Source organism: Macrosteles quadrilineatus, unplaced genomic scaffold, assembly GCF_028750875.1.
Source record: "Macrosteles quadrilineatus isolate MER2022 unplaced genomic scaffold, UCM_ALF_1.0 Scaffold_14__1_contigs__length_3811126, whole genome shotgun sequence".
Taxonomy (NCBI): domain Eukaryota; kingdom Metazoa; phylum Arthropoda; class Insecta; order Hemiptera; family Cicadellidae; genus Macrosteles; species Macrosteles quadrilineatus.
In genome coordinates, this window is record NW_026542607.1 from 1,692,721 (window position 1) to 1,715,122 (window position 22,402).

Here is a 22,402-nt window from a genome sequence, read left to right on the forward strand (position 1 = left end):
TTGAGATACATAAAATACAACTTTATTAAATTTGTACATTCAAGAAGTGAGATTAATTTTAAAATACAGAAAATATTGCCGACTGCTCTATACAATTTTGTAAAACCTACAAATATTATGGACGGTTCTTTAATATTGTAGTAAGTTAAAAGCTGCCAATTTTAATACTCAGTCGAGTTACACGTGTATTGTGTTCAAAAAGAGAAAACCCCCTACTATAGTGTAGATAATAAATATCAGGCTAATTCTTATTCATCATATGACAATGGAAGAGCTGCTTGAATTTTTACTGGCCTGTTCACAGCTGTGCTTAACCACAATAATTGTATAAATTAAAATTTCAACATAGAAAAAAGATTCAGTTTGAACATAATTACCAGTACGGCTTACAATGATGCCAACTTTGAATTCCCAATCTTATGATAATATTGCATTGATTCTACAAGATACACTACCGGTATAGTTATATTTGGATGGCACAAATGGTTATGAATATGGATCAAAAGCTATCGAACAAGGATTTATTTATAAAATGTGCAAATCTAAATTCATTCTAGGCCTACATCTTTTACACCTAAGCTATTTAGACTAGCTATAGGATGCAGCAACTCGATTTAAAATCTATGAGTGCTGCATAATATAAACTGAAGGCATTTAATTTTATCACAAAATATTTACCTATACTACTCCAAGACTTACCGGTACAGTATTATTATTGCGATAAAATAGCTATAAAAGCGACATCTTTCAGCCAAAACACACTTCTCGAGTGAAGGAACTGTGTACATATTCACTGGGAACTTATTAAAAAACTCAATTAATAAAATAACTTAGAAGTTTTAAACCAAACTATCGAGTCAGTCTTAGAAAAGTACAGAAAACAAAGTCAGTCTCTAGCCGTTAACAACTGTACAAAAACTAAAACTCTTTATGAACAAAAATGTACAGCACAACTTTGACTACACTTTAAATTAATTGTAAAAACCAAAGCGTTTACAAAAACACTTGCGTGACTCACACACAGTTACTTAAAAAAACTTCAGGAATACTGTTTTAAATAAACAACTTAAATTACACATTCACTCGAGATTATTTACGCGGCTTTATTCTCTGCTTCGTAAGACTCTCTTTCACTGGAGCCTTCCTTATTCTCTCCAGACGAGGGTTGTTCATTCCCACTCGGTGCTGCTTCACCTTTGGGTTTCTCCTGTTCAATTTCCATGGAGTTTTCTCCTTTTTGATCTTGCTCAGTTTTAGGCTGGCTTCCATCGCCATTGCCACCAATGTTATCAACACCTTGGCTCAACTGTTCAGCTTCCATGGCTTCTGATTTCTCGCCCTCCGACTGCATTTTTTCTTCATTTCCGCCAGGCAAAGAAACTTTATTTTCAAGGGCACTAATATATTTCTCAATGGTCTTGATCATGTTCTTCCTCGCAGCTCTAACTTCGTCGCGGCCTTCTGTCTCTATATTGTCAAGTTTAATCAGATTTCTTGTGAGCAGCTCATCGAGATAAATGTACTCCTTGTCTTTCCTCGAGGTGCCATTAAAGTTGTCAATTTTTGTTTTTAACTCTTCTACTTCTTTCTGAACACACTCGACCCTGTATAGCGGATCGTTGGGGTTGACTGGAGGTTGTTGAGGCTCAGGTTGTGTTTGTTGTTGTGGATGATGCTGTGGTTGTTGAGGATGATGCTGTTGTTGTGGATGATGCTGATGTTGTTGAGGATGATGCTGTTGTTGTGGATGATGCTGCTGTTGTTGTGGATGCTGCTGTTGATGATGCTCATACCTTGTCTGTATCGGTACTTCCTTCTCAAATCTTTGGCCTGGAACTTCTTTCTCGCGTGACTGAACAGGCACCTGTTTTTCAAACCTTTGGATGGGTACTTCTGTTTCAAACCTGGTTTGAATCGGAACTTGTTGTTCGAAATGAGGTGGGTTCTGGTCAAATCTTGGCGGAGTCTGTTTTCTCGGTGGTTGTTGATAATGGGTCTGTGGTGGTGCGTAGTGTTGTTGAGGAGCAGCGTGTTGGGTGACCTCAGGCTCCACTTTTGGTAACAGAGGCTCGTCTCGTCCTTCTACAAAGATCGGGATGTGTCTAACTGTTGAGCTTTTATGCTGTGGTTGCTGGTTAGCCTGGGGCTGAGGTTGTGGTTTCGGTGGAGCCATTGGTGGCTTAGTTGCATCACCTGTACTCGAACTCTGTTGTGGTTGTGTTTGCAGCTGTGGCTTTGCGTCAGGATTCACTGGGTTGATTTCGATTTTAGAAACAAAACGAGGCTTTTCGTTACGGTTATCAGGCGGCGGTGCTGACCAAGATCGTTGTCCACGAGATTCTTTTTCCTCTGCTTGTTGTTGCTTCTGTCCCATATCAGGAACAGTGTTCCTTAGGTTCTCCTTTGCTCTTCCTCGCAGAGAGTCGTTGTTATCCTCTTTGTTTTGTTGTTTACTTGCCTCGTCAGTTTCTTCCGACCCCCGTCGCTTCCGGCCCCAAGTATTTGTCTTGGGCTGCTCGTCAGTCCAGGCAGGATAGCGCAGATGGTCAGCAAGTTCTGGATGTCTTTGAGCGAGATCTTCTAAATGAGAACGGATGTCAGGGCGACCTCTAGACGATAGTGGGTCTTCAAAAAAATGAGCGGCCTGGAACAGACAAGAAAATACATTAAATAGCTAATAGGCCAACAGTTGTTTTTTCAAACATCAGTTCAGTGGAACAAAGTTAACACGTTCACAGCTAATGATATTGTACTATACGTATGGCTATATTTGTGATGCTAATTTATGTTAATTTCCTGTTATATTATTTATATAAATATATTATATCAATAGTTAGGTAGGCTACCGAACAAGTAGGCCTATACTTATCATCAGTTCGCATGACAACTTAACTTTTTAAAAGAACAATGTTTTTTAACTGTTATAATCCTCTGCAAGGTTTATACATTTATAGCTGTTGACAAAACACAGTCACACATTCAATACTATTCAGTATTCAATATGCATAACTCTAAACTAATTGTTTTTTTTTAAAAACATTATTAGTCTATACGCCTAAATGACATGACATTTTATTGACAACAGATAAGAAGTTGGTTTATCATCTGATAATTTAAAAAAATATGGATATGCCTAACCTATATATTTACGATTAGTCATCAACATCATTAAGTTTCAAAGCCTATTATTATTATTATTAAAATATTAATATAATATACAATTGTTTGGGTAAAGGGCTACTATTATAAATAATAAATTAATCATACTAACTCAGTACCCTGAAATTATTTTTATTTTTTAAAACTCTTTTGTATTTACTTCTCATCAATTATATTAAATAGAACAATCAATTTTATTTTAGAACAAAACTTTTAATAAGGTGAACTTAAAAACAAAAACATAGCAACAAGAAAACAACTATTATCATATGGCTAAATTAAAACAGTAACACATGACAGTCTTCCTCCCTTATAAATTCAATACCGGTATTGAAATTTTAAAATAAAAAAAAAATAAATAAATAAATAAAAATAATTTCATAATTTCATGACAGTCTTCCTCCCTTATAAATTCAATATTGAAATTAAAAAATAAATAAATAAAAATAATTTTAGGGTACTGAGTTAGTATGATTTCTTTATTAATATAATATAATATAATATTTTTAAAACCAAAATATATAAGAGAAAGGCATACCGGTAACTTAAACATTAGATAAATTTATGTTAACAACCAAAACAGTTTTTGTGTTAAATAGCAACAACAACAAAATGTCAAACATGTTGTGTGTTAAATGTCAATCTAACTTAATAAATCAGTGAATAAAAATTCTTCTCGCTTCTGAATGACAATCTCAACTGAAAAACTTAAGTTAGCCCTACCGGTACTTCTGCAGTGAAAGTCGTTTGGTGGGGAGGGGGGGGGGGCAGAAATCAATAGCCTTAGAGCTTACAGTATAGGTAGACTGACTGAAGTTCAATCAATATGACCTTGAGATGAGCAATCAGCTGTAGACTATTTAAGGTACCTAGCCTATACAGCATAACTTAATGAGCTACTTCATATAAGAAGGTTTTAAAAACAAAAGTCTGCCCTAGAGGATTTAAGCTCTGAGACTAGGCCTACACCACAAAACTTACAAGCAACAGCGAGTACTAAAAAAAAACAAGTTATAACAGTGATGGAACTTTATGCTTAAGCTTACCAACACGGGTACAGTTCTACAGAGAACCTGCCAAGTATTATCTGATGAAAAATAATAAATATCACCTATTTACATACTGTAGCCTATACATCAATATTTATGCGGTTCAATATTAATATCGTATTATATTGAACATTTTACCATATAACTTATGATATAGCCTAGGCTTAAATTAACTAAAAACAACATGTTAATTTAACATTTCCTTCGTTTTTTCTTAGACATTTGAGAATAAAAATAAAAGAAACCTTGAATTTCTTATTTCTATATGTGGTTACCATGTATCAATATTAAACCCTTGTTTGAAGGTCATTTTAGTATTTCTTTGTTTCTTCATCATTAATAGCCTACTGTATTTATTTTGTTACATACTTTTCATAAAATATATTTTGTTTTTGGTTTGATACACTTAGTTTATTAAATATAAGAAAATTGTAGGCTAATCAATAACGTAGGCTAGCCTAAGTTAAGTTATATTGAATCAGATAAAAATCAAAAATCCATATTTATCGTTATTTATCCAATATCGCAGTCTCTGCGGAACTGTACCCATCAAAACCTTATTCACCTTAACTTAGTACCGTAATTTTCAGAAACTGGGCTATGGGATAGTAACAAATGATGTGACCATAAATTTGGATAGGTAGGCTTAGGCCTAAGCACAAGTTTTACTTATTCAATTAGGCCCTAACTTATTGCGAAATCGGTTTTTAGGTGTAGGCCTACTGATATGGGTACAGTTTCTTAACTGCGCTAAATTAGGCTAGGCCTACTTTCGATTGAAAAATATCGATTTTATTTAGAAAAACCTTTATTAGATTTTTTTTTTTTAACTAGCCTAAGCATAAGTTATCAATTAGCCTATCAAGTATAAAAATGAAACTGTTAGCCTAACCAAACTTGCAGATAATAAAAAAACTGAATTAATGTTTAAGTTAAGATATACTAAGTTAACCCTCCGAGTGTCCCTTGTTTTGGCCTTAATGTCTGCATATTTTTTGCTCATTTGCAAGGTTTTATTAAAACGGATCTGAGAAGCTTGAAAACAATGTTAATTATACTATTCTAAAGGTATACCATTTTGTTTGGAAAATCATGGGCTTCAATATTATACATAGAACATAAGGAACATTTGTTTAAAAAAAAATTTTTAGGTAAAAAAAATTTTGGAAAATTAAAAAAAAAAAAAATAAGTTTGCGCTCAATGAAATTGTATAAATTATAGGCATATAAATATTTGAAAATAGCCACTTTGTTCTAAATTTTATGAGGATTACAAATATATAATAATATAAGGAAGTAGATTTGCAAATAAATACCTACTTAAGTTATGGGCAAAAAACAGATTTCAGTACATAGCGTTTAGCTAAGAATGCATAGCCTAACCATAGCTAGGAATCTGGCTGATAATTTACATCAATATCACTACCTGCTTCTTCAGGATCATCAACCAGCCCTTCAAAATCACTTAAATCTTCTTAAATAATGCACTACGTATATCACTACTTTTGATTTTTAACACTAAAACAATGATAAACGTAATAAAACACATCAGTCATCGGTCTGAGGTTAACCAAGCTGTTTACAAATACGCACGTCAGCTGTCTGCTACAATATTTTTGGAACTAAAATGAATAGCGCTTAGAGACAGACCTCCGGAGAAAGCTCTGAATCTGTCAAATAAAACGATACCTAACTCGATCCAGTTCAATCCGATTTTGTCAGTCATAGAGCCTTCGCCGTAAACAGTGTTTGTGAGTCGCTGCAGCGACATATAACACTCGGAGTGTTAATCGAATCAATATTTTCAATCAAGTAGCATAGCCCAGTTAAGCAACTGGGTAAAACTATCAACCTCCAAACAACGTTCAAAAAAATTTTTTTTTCAAAATGTTTGTTTTTTAGTGCTGATTTAAAAAATGATAGGCCCTATTCATTTTTGCGGACACGTCCCGTTTTCCCGGAAAATGGGAAAAATCTTTTTTTGCCCAAAACCCATGTTGTGGGTACTCAAATTGTGCGGAATTTCCTCCTGAACAAGAAAATTTAATTTTTATTACGATCGGACTAACCTAACCTAACCCAACTAATCCTAACCCAAAATAAAGCCCGCATTCTACAACGGCTTAGAGTCACCAGCAATGCTAGCGCTATGCAACAGTATAAGTAAGTTAGCCAGCGGCCGCTTTTCCGGTGATATTTTACTTAATAGTGGTCCGATCGTAATAAAGATTACATATTCTTGTTCAGGAGGAAATTCCGCACAATTTGAGTACCCACAACATGGGTTTCGGGCAAAAAAAGATTTTTCCCGTTTTTCCCATTTTCCGGGAAAACGGGACGTTTCCGCAAAAAAATGAATATAATTTTTGGAATCAGCACTAAAAAACAAACATTTTGGGAAAAAAATTTATTTTTAGAACGTTGACTAGAGGTCGATAGTTTTACCAGAAAGGTAAACCCTACCGATATCGCGGAATTGTAACCAAATCTAAAATTAGGTTAAGTTACGATAACTATGCCTAGTCTTTACCCATGCCCACTGTTTTATCAGAGGCCTTGAAGAGCATGCCAGCACATAATATAGATAAGTTACCTAAAGGTAACTTATCTATAATGCTGTGATGCCAGCTTAGTTAACTGTAATGTAGCTTAGTTAGATAGGCTAATTGGCAATGGCTAACCACTTTTTAACCTATAGGTACACAAAAACGTACACAAATTGGGTCTCATCCTCGCCTAGAATGTTCCACTAACTAGCAGATAAAATCTACAACTTATTCAAATGAAAGATATATAGAGAACATAGAAACGTACCAAAAACCAGATAAATAAAATATGTATTGTGTATCACCATTTCTTTGAATTTATTACAACACTTAAAGAACACATCACAACACAAACTATAATGGCAAGCAAGAACAGAACAGAACTCCAGTCCAGACTCCACCTTGAAGGCTTGAAGTAAAAAGCTAGCTTCAACGCTTCAAGGCCAACAACACTAACAACAACTAACAGCTGCCTGGCAGCATGCGGTATTGCGGTGAAGCAAGGCAATGAAGCAGAAGCAATGATTTGCGCCAAAATCGCGTCGCGATCGCGAGTGTGATGGTGTCGGTGTGTGTGTGTGTATGTGATGTAACAGTGATACCAACAGAGGTAAAGCAGCAAACATAAATTACCCTACCCTACAAAACATTAAAACTAATACCCTAACTATTTTATTCTATTTTGATAAGTGCAAGTTGGCATAGCCTACTTTTAATCCAACCTACGACATCTTCAGTGCTTTGAGTTTATTAATAAACTGATATTAATTTAACAAAACAAAATACCCCCGCCGCAGCAAACCTGCCGTTTAAGCGAATTTCCATTTGGCTGAATTGATTTTCAATTGATCTATTTAAATTACCATTGTTATTACTTTTCTAGTTAGTACTATTGCAAATGCCATCTCATATTGTATACACATATTTTGTAAAAAGGTGCAATCCGTTGGGAAATAAATAAATAAATTTGAAAAAATAACATTAGGTGTAACGAGTACATAGGTTTGCTGCTACAAGGAAGTGTGTTTTTAAAGTAAAATAATTATAGCTTAGTACAAAATCAATATTTGCCAAGTTTGATCAAAATATATCCATAAACACGCAAACTACAACATTTTACAATATCCTCCATAAGAATAACATGGGAATTTTAAATTTACAATTTTTTTAGTTTTCTCCGTAACTAATAACCGTATGAAAACACTTTGATATACTGAATTGTTTGTTTTTTTAAGCTCTTCAAGAAGGTTTATAGAAAAATTGGGAAATTTTATGTTTTGAGGGTCAAAAATGAGAAAAACCAATATTTACCCCATAAAACCCTGTTCCCATGGTCCGATCATGCTGGATCACGAACTCATTCAAGTTTATCCTGCCTTACACCTTCAAACCAAATTTCATCAAAATCGGATAAAAATTACTAATTAATTAAATTAAAATTAAAATTAAATTAATTATTTATCGTGTTTACGGACACACACACACACACACACACATATATATATATATATATATATATATATATATATATATATATATATATAAATCTATATATATATATATATACATATATAATAATTTGAATGAATGGTGTTTTTGGCCTCTGGGGACATCAAAATGAAAAAGTAAATCGGTCCCGGGCCTAAGTCTTACCAACCTATGGTAATACTTATATATAAAACATTTATATTAAGCAGATTGTCTCATTTTAGCGAATTTCTCATATAGGAAATAAGCTATTGACCGTAGTAGTCATGGTAAAACCTGGCTTTGGAACCGATTTACTTTTTCGTTTTGAGGTCCCAAGAGAGAGGCCAAAAACACCATCGTTCAAATTCATTCAAATTCGTCCGTTAGCACGATAACTCGAACAAAAATGATCCGATTTTGATGAAATTTGGTATAAGCATGTAAACCTACATTTATTAGAACGAGTTGGCGAACCAGCATGACCGCACAATGGGAATGGGGGTTTATGAAGGGGTTTATGGGGTAACAATTGGTTTTTCCCATTTTTACACTAAAAACATAAAATTTCGCAGTTTCTTTATAAACCGTTTTGAAGAGCTAAAAAAACAAATAATTTAGTATATTGAAGCTTTGTTTTGCTTCTAATATTTACGGAGAAAATTCTAAAAATTTTAAATAAAAAATTCCCATGTTATTCTTATGGAGAATAAGTATAAACTGTTTTAGTTTGCTTGTTTATGAACATATTTTGATCAAATTTGAAAAATGCATTTATTTCATACTAAACTATTAACATTTTATAAAAACACCTTTTTACCCTCCCTGTTGCAGGAAACTGAAGTATTCGTTTAACTAATGCTATTTAAATAGGGAATAAATGAATATTTTAAAGGAGATATTCAGAGTAAATTCAATCAGGCAAATAAAAATTTGCTTAGACTGCAGGTTTGCTGCGGCGGGGGTATTTATTGTTACAAAAGAAGTGGATCTAGTAAAAACTTCTGTGAACCTTCTTGAGAATTTCCCATAAGGAATAAGCTATCCCCCCTTAGAAGCTGAACCCTTAGTAGGTCTCATATGGGACGGATTTACTTTCCATATTATATTGTCCCCAGAGGCCAAAAATACTATTTGTAATGTGTTATCTTGAGTAATTTTGATGAAATTTGGCATAAACTTGTAGGGCTAAATGCAATTGAACGAGTTCACGAAACAGCATGACCAGTTCATGAAAAAGGGTTATATTTATTATTACTAGTTGACACTTCTATGCATTGTAAAATGTTCTGGCAATAAAGATTTGATTTGATTTGATTATTTCAAGGATGGTTTGTGTGAAGTTTGGTGCAGATCCGTTAAAAGGGCTCCGCCCCAGAGGGTTTTAAGTGGACCAATGTCAGACTTTTTGAACTACAATGTTTACAAATAAATATGACTATCTGTTACCTGGCAACTGTTTTTTAGGTTGAATAGTCACAACATGCTGTATTAGCTATAATTTGAAATAAGGCCACAATTTTTTCACAGAGTGCAGCACAGAAAACAATTTTACTTTTGAAAAATTCCAAATATATTAAACCCCAATCGCAGCACACCTGTGCACTCAACAACGTTTAAATTCTCCAATGTTAAATATGTAAACATTAAAACCTTTATTAAAGTATTATAAACAATAAAAGGGACGTCAATGCCTTAATATTTTTATCTTTTGTTGTTAAGCGCAGCAACCCGTGCCGGGTAACTGCTAGTGCTAATATAAAAACATAAAAATGCCCAGTTTTTATTACAATCACCAGGTAGGAAAAAATAAAACATTTTCACTTTCCCTATAGCAGCAAACTTGAGTACTTGTTAAATCTAACTTGATTTAAATAGAGAATAAAATCTGACAAATTTTAATGAATAATTTTTGTCAAAATCCAATCATATGAACGGAAATCCGCTTAGTTTGCAGGTTTTCTGCGGGCATCTTTGACCATTTCCATGTTACTGCTGTAACCAGTAATTGAAATAAACAAAGTTAATTGAGCTAACGGCGGAGTGTACTGAGTTTAATTACTCGTTTCCGTCAAATATACCAACTTTTTAGCCAAGCCAGAAAAAAGGTACAACTAACTGTAAACTAAAGCACCTTTATAAGTTACAGCAACCATCAGCTAAAAAGTGAGGTAAACAATATAAATACACAATATGTGCGTTGCACATTCAACTGTCATTTGAAAATAAAAATTTGTAACAACTGGTTTGTACAGATTTGATGTCTATTTCAGTAACCAAAAGTGGATGGTTGTATGAAGGAAGGATTGAAGATGTATTACCATATGATGTGTTGGGACAGAGATAAAATCAGAGGAACCGAAAATAGTTCTGGAAAGCCCCCGAGGGACCTTGACCTCTTTGCTCTGTCGCATTGTCAGTGCTGCTTTCTGGTGGTGTGAGTGGTAGACAATTATGACAAGGACTGTTATTTCTTATGTCTCTTCTACAGTGTTATCCAAGAACATACATAGTATCAGCTATTAACAAATTTCTCCTATAGGGAATAAGCTATCACCGTGGGTCTCATAGTAAGACCTCGACCCAAGACAGGAGCGATTTTGGCTTTTTATTAGTTTTTATGTCCTCAGAGGTCAAAAACACCATCTGTTCAAATTCATATATTACATAAGTGTACGTCTGTTAACATGATAAAAAACATATAATTTTGATGAAATTTGGTGCCTATGTGCAAACCTTATTTTGTTACAGCGAATTTGTGAACCAGCATGATCGAAGTATGGAAACAGCATTGTATGGGGAAAATAGGGTTTCCCAATTTTATAAGCCTCGAAACATAAAATTTCTCATTTTCTTTCTCTAATTTTTCGTCGAACTTAAACAAACAAATAATTTAGTATAGGTATTGCAGCATTTTTGTAGGCTTAATGGTTTTGGAGTATATTCCAAAAAACTGTAAACGATTGTAATTTTCTTGATATTGATATATTTTTATCAAAGTTATTTATTTCATACTAAGGTAATAATATTCCAATAAAACCTCCACTTTATTACCTCCCCTATAGCAGCAAATCTATGTACTCTATATCTAATGTTATTTAAATAGGAAAAGGTCTGACATGTTTAAAGAAAGCTTTTTGTAAAAATCTAATCCCGTAAATGGAAATTTGCCTATTTGCAGGTGTGCTGCAGCAAGGATATTTATTTATCTTTCTGCTCAGGCATTAATTAACATTTATGCAGGTGTCTTCTAAGTGAGGTCGCAAGGAGCAATTTAATATTCAGAAAGCCACTTTGGTCTTTATGTCTAGTTGCCGCAAGGTCTAGAATCATCTGAAGTCATATCCTGCATGTAAACTGACTTGGATCTTCCACAATCATTAGTCCTTGTTGAGTTTTAGCTTTGTTTGTGCTACCAAGAACTGTGAATGTTTGCAATGCAGAAGCCCGATGATATGTCTAATCTTTTCCTTGATGCAAATAAGGAAATCTTTTTGACAATCTTTACAAACATTGTTTGTTGCATAAGGGGTTATGTGACTATTATTTCTAGTGAAAATGTGTGGGTAATTTCACTCTTGTTAGTAGAGATTGAAGAATAAGTTGCAGTGTTTATTTATTAGAGAAACAAAACATTCTAGACCACTTCTTTTGAAAGACTAATACCGCTAATACCATAGATAAAACTGTTAGTCTATGCTAATGCTTCTTTATTAAGGGGGTTTTTTTACAAAGAAATACCATATGATTGAATGTAATGAGTATTTTTAGGAAAAAGGAGTATAGCATGACATTTTGTTGACATATTACGCACTGAGAACTTTTAAATTTTGAAGACAATGTTTACTGTTGTCAATGACTAAAATCAGTTGTTTCTTATCCACGACCATTAATATTAAACCCAAATTAAAAGCATCAATAGAAGTATGAGCAGTCTACAGCAAACCTCTGAAGAAATTAAAATTAAAACTCCTTTGGCTAAATAAGGTTGCTTACATTTGGTGTTTGTCAATAGCTCAGTGAGTACATTATTATTAAGGAAATATTGTATGTTCACTATGCCAGCTCGACAGCCGAATCTTGACCATCGTTGTATGTCGTAGGTGCTTAAAAAAAATTCTTATTATCATTATAAACATTATATAAAATACTATTTTAACCATTTACACAAAGTCTTAGTTGGTTTTATTTAAACCCAAAATTATCAAGGGTAGCAGGTTCCAGTTTCAAACCACCAAAAAGCTTGACTTCACAGATTTGAATCAACGACGTTCTAATTACTAACTGAGCAGCTATGTCCACTCAACTACCAAGCTATCTGCTATAAGAACCAGCTACATAGCATGCTATGCAGCCTGTCAACCTCGGTAGAGACAATATAACCTCGCGGAGGGGAAAGTCCGAGGCGCCGGTTGTCATTTTTAGCTCGCTGGAGCTCCGCCAACATGTGTTCTTCCTGCACTACTGCATGAGACGGAGTCATAGTGAAAAGTAGTTGTTAGCAATGGGTTTCCCATAAATATAAAGCGATTACTAAAGCTTATGCACCGAGCATACAAAAATAATCTAAATAAGCCTAACCAAAACTTTTCATCTAAACAATGTAATTAAACTTCCTCAAGTCAATATAAAAATGTAGGGGAAAAAAGTATTATAGCTAACCCTTGGAGTAACAAAAATAAAAACCCTCAATGACAAAACAGATTTTCATGTAAATAAAAGTAGAGGGTGGTTATTTTTTGAAGTTATTCTCTATCGTAAAATAATAATTAGTTTAACCCAATCTACACTATTACATCACATTTACTCTGCATTTTGATAAACAGGATTAAGCATTTATTTTTTTTTACTACGGTATTTTCCAGTGTAAGTAGACTTAAGTAAAAATATTTGAGTATAGAACAATGCCACTACAAATTACACTCATTGGAAGATTTGCAATCCTTATGGATAGGTTGAAGATAATTTTACAGTATGTCTATATGCTTTATCTAGTCCCTTTATATATAGGTCATGTTGCTAAATTTAAAATCATTGCTGAAAAGAAAACTAGTATATTGTCCTTTGGTTCCTTAACCACACAGTCAGACTTATTCTGAAATAATAAGATAAAAAAACATCGGACATAGATTGTGATCGGATATGGATAACACCCCAAACATGCTACAGTAATATTTTACCAGAGGAAGAAAAGTCAACTTGCAGTAACCAATTACAATGCTAATCAATAGATCGTGTTATTTAAAAACTTTAAATCTACCTAAAAAACACATTCAAGTAGACTACCCCAAATTACCAAGAATATTTTTTTTATTTTGCTTGTTTTTACGCAATTTTTTTCCTTTTGAAAGGGAATGGTCCGAACACTGGTCTTTTTACTTCGTGACCTTTTAGCGAATTTCCCATATAGGGAATAAGCTATTACCGTAGGTCTCATGGTAAGACCTAGACACGGGACCGATTTTTTATTTTTTTTTTAAGGTCCCCAGGGGCCAAAAACACAATCTGTTCAAACTCATATATATATATATATATATATATGTCCGTTAGAGCGATAACTCAAGCAAAAATGATCAGATTTTTATTAAATTTGGTACAAACGTGTAAACCTACGTTTATTGGAACGAGTTCTTGAACCAGCATGATCGGACTATGGGAACAGGGGCTTATGGGGGTTTTATGAGGTAAAAAATTATTTATTTTTGACCCTAAAAACACAAAACTTTATAATTTTTCTCTAAACCATTTTGTAGAGCTTAAAAAAATAATTTTGTATAATGAAGCATTGTTGTAGGCCTATGCCCAACGGTTAAGGAAATAATTAAAAAAAATGTAAACATAAAATTCCCATGTTATTTTTATGGAGAATAAATAAACTGGTGTAGTTTGTTTGTTAATGGATATATTTTAATAAAATTTGGAAATGTTTATTTTATACTCAGCTATCAGCATTTCAATAAAAAAACAAACCTCAATATCTTCCTTGTAGCAGCAAATCTAAGTACTCAATTAATGTTATTTAAATAGGAAATAAATCTGACAACTTTTAGGGAATATTTTAATATAAATCCAGCCAGGCAAATGGAAATTTGCTTAGTCTGCAGGTTTGCTGCGGTAGGGGTATTTGTTAGATAGCAACATTAATTCATTTTCTATTGCAGACTCAAGGACAAAGGAAGGGAGAGGCTAGAGCCCAGAGGGGGCTCATTGATTAGCCATCAGAGAGCGACAAAATGAAACCAACCCCTCAAGTTATGAAGATTAACAGTTTCTGGATCCATCAACTGTTTGATGGAATAAAGCATCACTTCAAAAGAGCAGAATATCTTCTCCAACTGAAAAACGTGTTCCGTATGTATCTGAAAGAATGAAATTTTTTCCAAATAACCTAAGTTACCCCTGTTTTTGAACCAATTTCAAAGGATTCATGTATCTATAAAGTATGCTATATTTTATCCAAATTATCTGTCTCTGTTACCAAAATATGAATATCATTCAAATTGTATTGTTCAAATTTTGAAGGTAAACAATTTTAAGGTTTAGAGCTTAAAGTTATAAATTTCATCCAGAAAAACTAAAGCCACGGTTAAAGTTCAATAGTTTATTTTAAGCCATTCTTGCAGATAGGCATCAATAAAAAGTTGGCGAATGTGACTGATAGATTAGTAATTCACATCATCCCAATATGTTCATTTTCATTCTAAAACTGGTTACAGCTTAAGGGAACAAATTGCATACAGATGGTTACTTGACTTCTTACTATAAAACACAAACGGCGTTGAAACAAGAACAGCTAATAGAAAATTAATGGATAGGGATTTTAACAACAATGAATTATCACAGAAACTTTCTATAATGGGAAAAATTTATTTTGCTCCCAGAATAATATTGGCTTATGATGAAGATATTGGAAAATTTACCCAATCCTAACCTTATAGCACAATATTCAGCCGGTAAATTAGATTTTTTAAATATATACACAAAAGTAAATGGTGTTAAACAACTTGGGCTGATTTTAACATAATACTCTAGGAGCTACAATATATGACCACAACTAATCCTGAATATTTTAACTGATTAATCACAAAGCTGTTCCTACCAATATCTCAAAGAAATGCATCACGTATAGAAGGGTAATATATTTTATAAACATTTTAACATTATTTTTTACCATAGAAAATTCTCCTTGTTTCTGCTTGTTTGGTAAAGATAAGTTCCAAACCCTTGCTTGATTGATAGTAGAATTAAAACCACAGATAACATCTACATTACACTCTACATTACCTACTGACACCAGACACCACATTCACATAGAAAACCCGTATCAGAACACTAACAACTTTTCCGTGTTTTACGGTTGTCAAACTTATTTAAATAAATTGATCAAAGGTGAACACAAACGAGGACACTTGTCGTCGTTACTTACTGTACTGACACTGAAAAGTACATTCTGTATCTAAAATTACAGACTACAAGGTTGGCATGACTTGGCACAGTTTCAACTGGGGAGGTTTTTTCCTTCATAAACAAACATTCAAGAAGAAAATTTAAACCAAGCATCAACGCCGAATAATTCTGTTTATGGAAACAAGTTCTAGTTTTGAAAATTTTAAGATATTTATTAACTTTGTACACTAGAAGTAGATTTTTCTGTAGTGAAACTGTTGTGAATTCCATGTAAGGTTAAACACTTGCAAGTGTTAATAGTGTGTCAATTTTACAGTGTAAGTTTTTCTCTTTAGTAATTCAAACGGAGGAAAAATGGTAGTTTGAAAATGTATTCTTCTTTGACATAATGGTTTAAATTTGGAAAACTTTCTCTGAATAAAAGAAGTTATCCATGCACTTTTATCGTTTTATCGACATAAACAATATCTTAAAACTAACTTCAGCTGTTCCAAAAACTACGATAAATATTTGAGGAAATACTCTTGATACTGAAACCACAGACTTTGAATAGTGCAAATAGACTGCTCATCCTCCTGTAATATCTGAAGTCCGTTTTCACGTGCGTTTTGCATTCAAAGTAGAGTTTATAATTGGTGCTCTTCTCTTTTGCTATAATACTAGATGACAAGCATTAGCCTACAAATAGATTGATTTGTTTCGTTAACAATAGTTGCTTTAACCCTGATTTCTAGTGGAGCAAGGATACAGAAGAGAGTAATATGTTCTTTAAATCTACACTAACCAGTTACACCCACCATTGAATATAGAGAAAATACTCAACTGTATCCCTTAGTTTGATATAATAAACTACAGTTTAGTCCAATCAGCTGGGTAGCAGAATAAAAAATAACTTAAATGAAAAGTAAACAATGTCAATGTAAACAAACAATTTAAATCAAAACAAATCTAACAGCTGGGGCCTGTTTCATAATAAACTACAAACTAATTATATTAATAAATCAGCTGATCGCCCAATGCAAATCTAATGTATATCAGAAGTTACACCTTGTAGCTTGTAGTTTATTATGAAACAATCCCCTGGCGTGTATTTAATATTTTAAATGTGGTTAAACACAAGCCTTTAGTTAAGATTCTTGCCCTTACGAAGAGAGGTTATTGAAAACTAAAACTTTTCCTAGGAATTTCTCACCAAGATCTTTTATTTGAATAAGCGGTTGATGGGTCAGGCTTACATGTTTCCCAAAAGTCTATTGTTGAACAACAATAGTAAACAAAAACTTAGGACCCTCTACATGAACTGGACTAAGGATGCTGAATCTATAAGGGAGAATGCCTTATCTATGTTTTAACCCAGTCAAACAAACAAGATAAAACTGACAACAAAACCGAAAACCAAACAAACAGTTAGTATTCTTTCATTAAAAACAACAAAGAGGTGAATCACAATACAAACTGGAGTAGCATGAGATCACAATTGACAACTACGAGTATGATTGAACGCATTCCTATGTTAGATAACTGGTGAGTCATTCACGACAAAGTTCACCTGTTAAGGAACATGTACAGCTGTCTCGTGTGTGTATGTGTGTTTGTGTGTGTACCCACACAAAACGTGTCTCCCACATAAACATTGTAGTGACTAATGAGCCATCAACAATGTCACTACTTCCTTATAAGTCTCACAAGACATTGTTATTATTCTTTATCATACAACTACTCTGAATTAGATGAGTTATTTAAACTGGCAAAACAATAACATTTAATTCTGTACAGCACACTTTACATTATCAGTAAATCACATGATGAAGATCCTACACGTTTATCATTGACCTATCAAACACCCAATGATATGTTTTCATGGATACTGTAGTTAGATATTTACAGACTAGCAAGACAGGTCCCTCTTGAAAAGCGTAAAATGTTTTGGTGTCATTTACATCAAATGTTAGTCACTACTATATAACTTGTGTTTAATTGAACAGTGGCGGTAGTGCCCACAATTATCTGTCTAACAACTACATAAAATTTCGGCCTCAAAATTTCGAAATTATTGCAGTTTCTGAAACTTGGTTGAAGCCAAGTATTTCATCTGGATTGATTGCACTGCCTGGCTATTCAATTTTCAGAAATGATCGCCTGGGAAAAATAGGTGGTGGCGTCGCTGTCTATGTAAAAGATGGTTTGCAAGCCAGGCAGTTGTGCGAGTCCCCGGGTGAGTACTTGGCGAAACCCGAATTTATTTTTTTAGAAATTGGTTTGTGTGGTTCAGATGCTCTTCTCCTGGGGGCATGTTACCGCCCTCCGGGAGTGGGTCATCTGGCCGACTTTGAAAATTCTCTCTTGCGCCTCATGCCAGGCTACAGTCGTGTCTTGATCATGGGTGACTTTAACTGTGACTTACTCAAACCTGGAAGTTACTACTGCAGACAATTGACAAACATGTTTGACTCTTGCAACATGACGATACTCCCACTGGACCCGACGCATCACACTGCTGAAGCTGATACAATACTAGACCTTATTATTTTAAGTGATCCCGAATTTTCAGTCTACCATGGCCAGCTTCCAGTTCCTGCCATTTCACGACATGACCTAATTTATTGCGCCCTTGCCATGAGAGCTCCTAAGCCCAAACAAAAATTCATCTCTTACAGAAATTTTAAAAATTTTAATGAAGCAGAGTTTTTGTCAGAAGTTATATCAATACCTTGGCACTCCATACATACCCTGGAGTCAGTTGATGATATGGTTGATTCACTTAATGAAACCATAATAAAATTATACGACAAACACGCTCCAATTGTGAACCGTAGGGTTAGTAAAAGTCGCCCCGTTCCGTGGATCACTGAGGAGATTATTAGGTTAATGGCTCGGCGGGATTCAGTCCATCGCAGAGCTAAAAGAACTAGAGACCAGGGGCTTATGGCCCAGTATCGCCAGCTTAGAAATCAAGTTAAACAACATTTGCGCAACTCTCGACTTCAGTACTTTCATAGATTGTTTTCCGAAGGAAAACAATCTTCTGCTGTTCGCTGGCGTAATCTGAAACGTTTTGGACTTGGAAAAGAAGCTAAACCTGTTCCAATAACAATACCATTGAATGATTTAAACGATTTTTTCTTATCAGTTTCGTCAAATGCAAACGTCACAGTAGTACAGAACCATTTAACTCAGTTAAAATCACGTCACTTGCCCAATACTATTCCTCAATTTAACTTCAAGCCAATATTGCAGATTGATGTTTTGAAGGCTATAAGGCGGATAACGTCTGATGCCACTGGTTCTGACAGAATCTCGATTTCGTTGATTAAACGTATCTTGTTTGCTCTCCTCCCAACATTAACCTTCATATTCAACACCTCACTCAGATCAGGTATTTTCCCAGAAAAATGGAAGACTGCGCTTGTCCGCCCATTGAATAAGATCTCATCCCCATCACTTCCGCAAGACTACCGACCAATTAGTATTCTTCCAGCTCTTTCTAAAGCTCTTGAAAGAATTGTCCATTCTCAAGTTTCCGAATTCTTGTCAGTAAACAATATCCTCAACAGTTTCCAATCTGGATTTCGTAAATATTACAGCACTGAAACAGCGATGCTCCATATAACTGATGAAATACGATTTGCTATGGATCACAGCCAATGCACTATTTTAACCTTATTTGACTTCAGCAAAGCTTTCGATACTGTAAATCATAGCATTCTTCTAGCCAAACTCCAACTTTTAGGTTTTTCTGATAATTCACTAAAATGGATGAGATCATATCTTCAGAGCCGAAAGCAGTGTGTATGTCATGACAACTTGACGTCCGACTGGAGAAATGTTCCCTGTGGAGTTCCTCAGGGTTCAATTCTTGGCCCACTACTTTTCACTGTTTACATTAATGACATTAGTACAGTACTACACCACGTAAAGTTTCATTTTTATGCTGATGACCTGCAAATTTATTCTCATTTTAAAGTCAGCGATATAAATGAAGCTATAGACATAATGAATCACGACATTGACAACATTGTTCAATGGGCAGCACAGAATGGACTTAGACTCAATCCTGACAAAACAAAACCAATCATTATAGGTCACTCACGTTTACTAAACAAACTTGAAGAAGACAATTTACCAAAACTCACTGTAAATGGAATTACTTTGCAATATCAAAACAAAATCAAAAGTCTTGGATTGCTGATGAACCGCACATTAGACTGGACTGACGCGGTGGTAGATACTTGTAAAAGAGTATTTGCCGCCATTCACACAATGAAGAAGATGCAACGACTCCTTCCTTTTCACATTAAACTCTTACTGGTCAAATCACTTGTGTTTCCACACTTCAATTACTGCAACACTGTGGTTAATGATATGACTGTGGCTTTGGCAACAAAACTACAACGTGCACAAAATTATTGTATTAGATTTCTGTTTGACCTTAGGCAGGACGACCACGTCACACCTTATTACATAAATGAATCAATTTTGAAATTAGATGACCTCAGAAAACTCCGAATACTTTCAATCACTCATTCGGCTATCAATCTTGGAATTCCAAATTACATTGCAAAGAATTTTGAATTTTTGAATGAAAGAGGTGCAAGGGATACTCGCTCTGGCTCGTCTACGTTGCGCATTCCTCGTCACAGAACAACTATTTATAATAAATCATTTGTAGTCACAGCATGCCGCCTATGGAACTCTATACCCGATGCCATTAAATCCATAGAAAACCGATCCCGACTGAAGGCGACACTGAAAGAATATTATCTCAACCGGATGGTAGTGGCGTGGCGGGATGGCGTGCGTTAGGCTTAGCTGCTGCAAAGAGTGTATGTGTGTGTGACTGTATGCTAGGAAAATAAATGTATGTTATGTTGTTTATTATTAATTATGTTACGAAATGTGTATTTTACTTTTGTTCATATCATGTATTATTGTTATTACTATTATTATTTAGAGGTTAACTGTAAGAAAGGACCATGAGGTCCTAAGTTCGCCTCAATAAAGAAGGATTTTCATTTCATTTCATTTTCATTTCATTTCATTTCATTTACATAATGAACATTCTTCATACCACTCAAACCAAATTTTAAAAGTATTTGTGTCAAAATAGAATTTTAAAAGAAAATCATGAATTTTTGACTAAAACCAAATGTAATTTCATTTAATGACCAGAGCTTCCTACTTTATTGGCAGCCACCCTAGCCAAACTGCAGATGACCCGGATTCCAAACAATAAAGAACTCTAGCCAGACAGAAAACCTCAGGGGAATCGAACCAATAAATGTGTCTCACATTCTTGTTTGAATAACCAACAATATTTTAAAATATAATTTTCAAATTTGTATCTGTTAGCGACATAGTAAAAGCCCTTGGTATAAGAATCCATTAAAGAATAAGGAACGGACACACAACTAACACTTTAAAAAAATTCAGTTTGTTATTGACAGAAAAAAAGTTTGCAACACTATCAACTTGAATTTAACCTCTACCAAGGGGTTTCTACAAAAGTAAGTTCTAGAGTGAATCTTAGATGTGATAATTATTTTTCCACTCCTTTTTGCTTCAATGGAAGAGCATATTAGAACAAAAGACATCTCTGGCTATCTGACTGTGTCAATTCTTTAAAATTCAATAAAAAATATAACTCAGGACATAAAAACATTTTTTGAAACATTGGTCTGTCTTGCCAATTTGTTAAACGGCCAAGTTTTAGATTATAACTCAGTAAATATTGTAAATAATGTACATAGTTTTATTGTTAAGTATGACACAATCTATGTGATTAGTTTTGGCAAAGATAAGGAATTCAAGTTTTCAAATAAGTAGAGAGTAATACAACTATTAGTATTGATACAACCAATAGTCAATGGCAATACAGATACTGCAAAGGATAAATGAGTTAACTATCTTGAAAACATATTTTAACTTTTCTCACTGTGTTTTCAAAAAGAATGTAAAGACAGTTTTTAAATACTCAACTTCTTGAGTAGCATGAGTAAGTTTCCACTAAAAATATTTTACATTAAAAAAATTAATTAATTAATTAATTAATTAACAATTTGAGTTAACTACTAATTTTGATTTACTTTCAGCACTATCCTATTCAAAAATGGATTACTCTCATTTGCCAAATCTAAGTTAGGTCTTAACTTAAAGACCAGCTGACTTTGAGTAAGAGTAAACCACCAACAAAAAGTTAATCTCGTAAGCGATGTGAGATGTCACATTTCTAGCTAGAAATGAACTAAAATAACTCGACCTCGTTTGTGTTATCACGCAAGAGTAAATCCCCTGCAATCAGTTTGCAGACATGCAAAGTTTTTTACTCGTTCTTTTAAATATTCACAAGTTGTTAGCTAAATTAAACATCTTTTAGGTTTGACAGATGTTTTATTTTATAAACACTGAAATGTGTTTCAAATGATTAATATCACTAGCTTCTGTGTACCCGTGCTCGCAACGGGAAGATGTACTATACCACCTAATCCAAACAGTTACTAAGTAGTTCGAATTTATAAACAAAAATACCCCCCCTCCCCTCCGCAACAAGCCTGCAGACTGATTTTAAATTAAATCTATTTAGGCTAAATAATATTAGGTTTAACGAGTGCCTGGGTTTGCTGATGCAGGGAGGCTAATAAAGTGAGTTTTTTTGTAAAATATTAGTAGCTTAGTTTAACAAAAATGAATTTGCCAAGTTTGATCAAAATATTAATAAACAAGCACACTACCAAATTTTATAATATTCTCCATAACAATAACATGGGAATTTTAAGT

General features: G+C 33.9%; 1 protein-coding gene across 3 annotated transcripts in view; it reads right to left on the reverse strand.

The window, feature by feature from the left end:
- Positions 1-22,402, reverse strand: part of LOC129004991 (BAG domain-containing protein Samui-like) — a 45,632-nt gene continuing 23,230 nt past the window's right edge. For all 3 annotated transcript variants that reach the window (XM_054433723.1, XM_054433725.1, XM_054433724.1), the window contains exon 2: positions 1-2,644. In XM_054433723.1, coding sequence (XP_054289698.1) covers positions 1,094-2,644 — 1,551 coding nt within the window. In that variant the 3' untranslated portion in view covers positions 1-1,093. The remainder of the gene's footprint in view (positions 2,645-22,402) is intronic.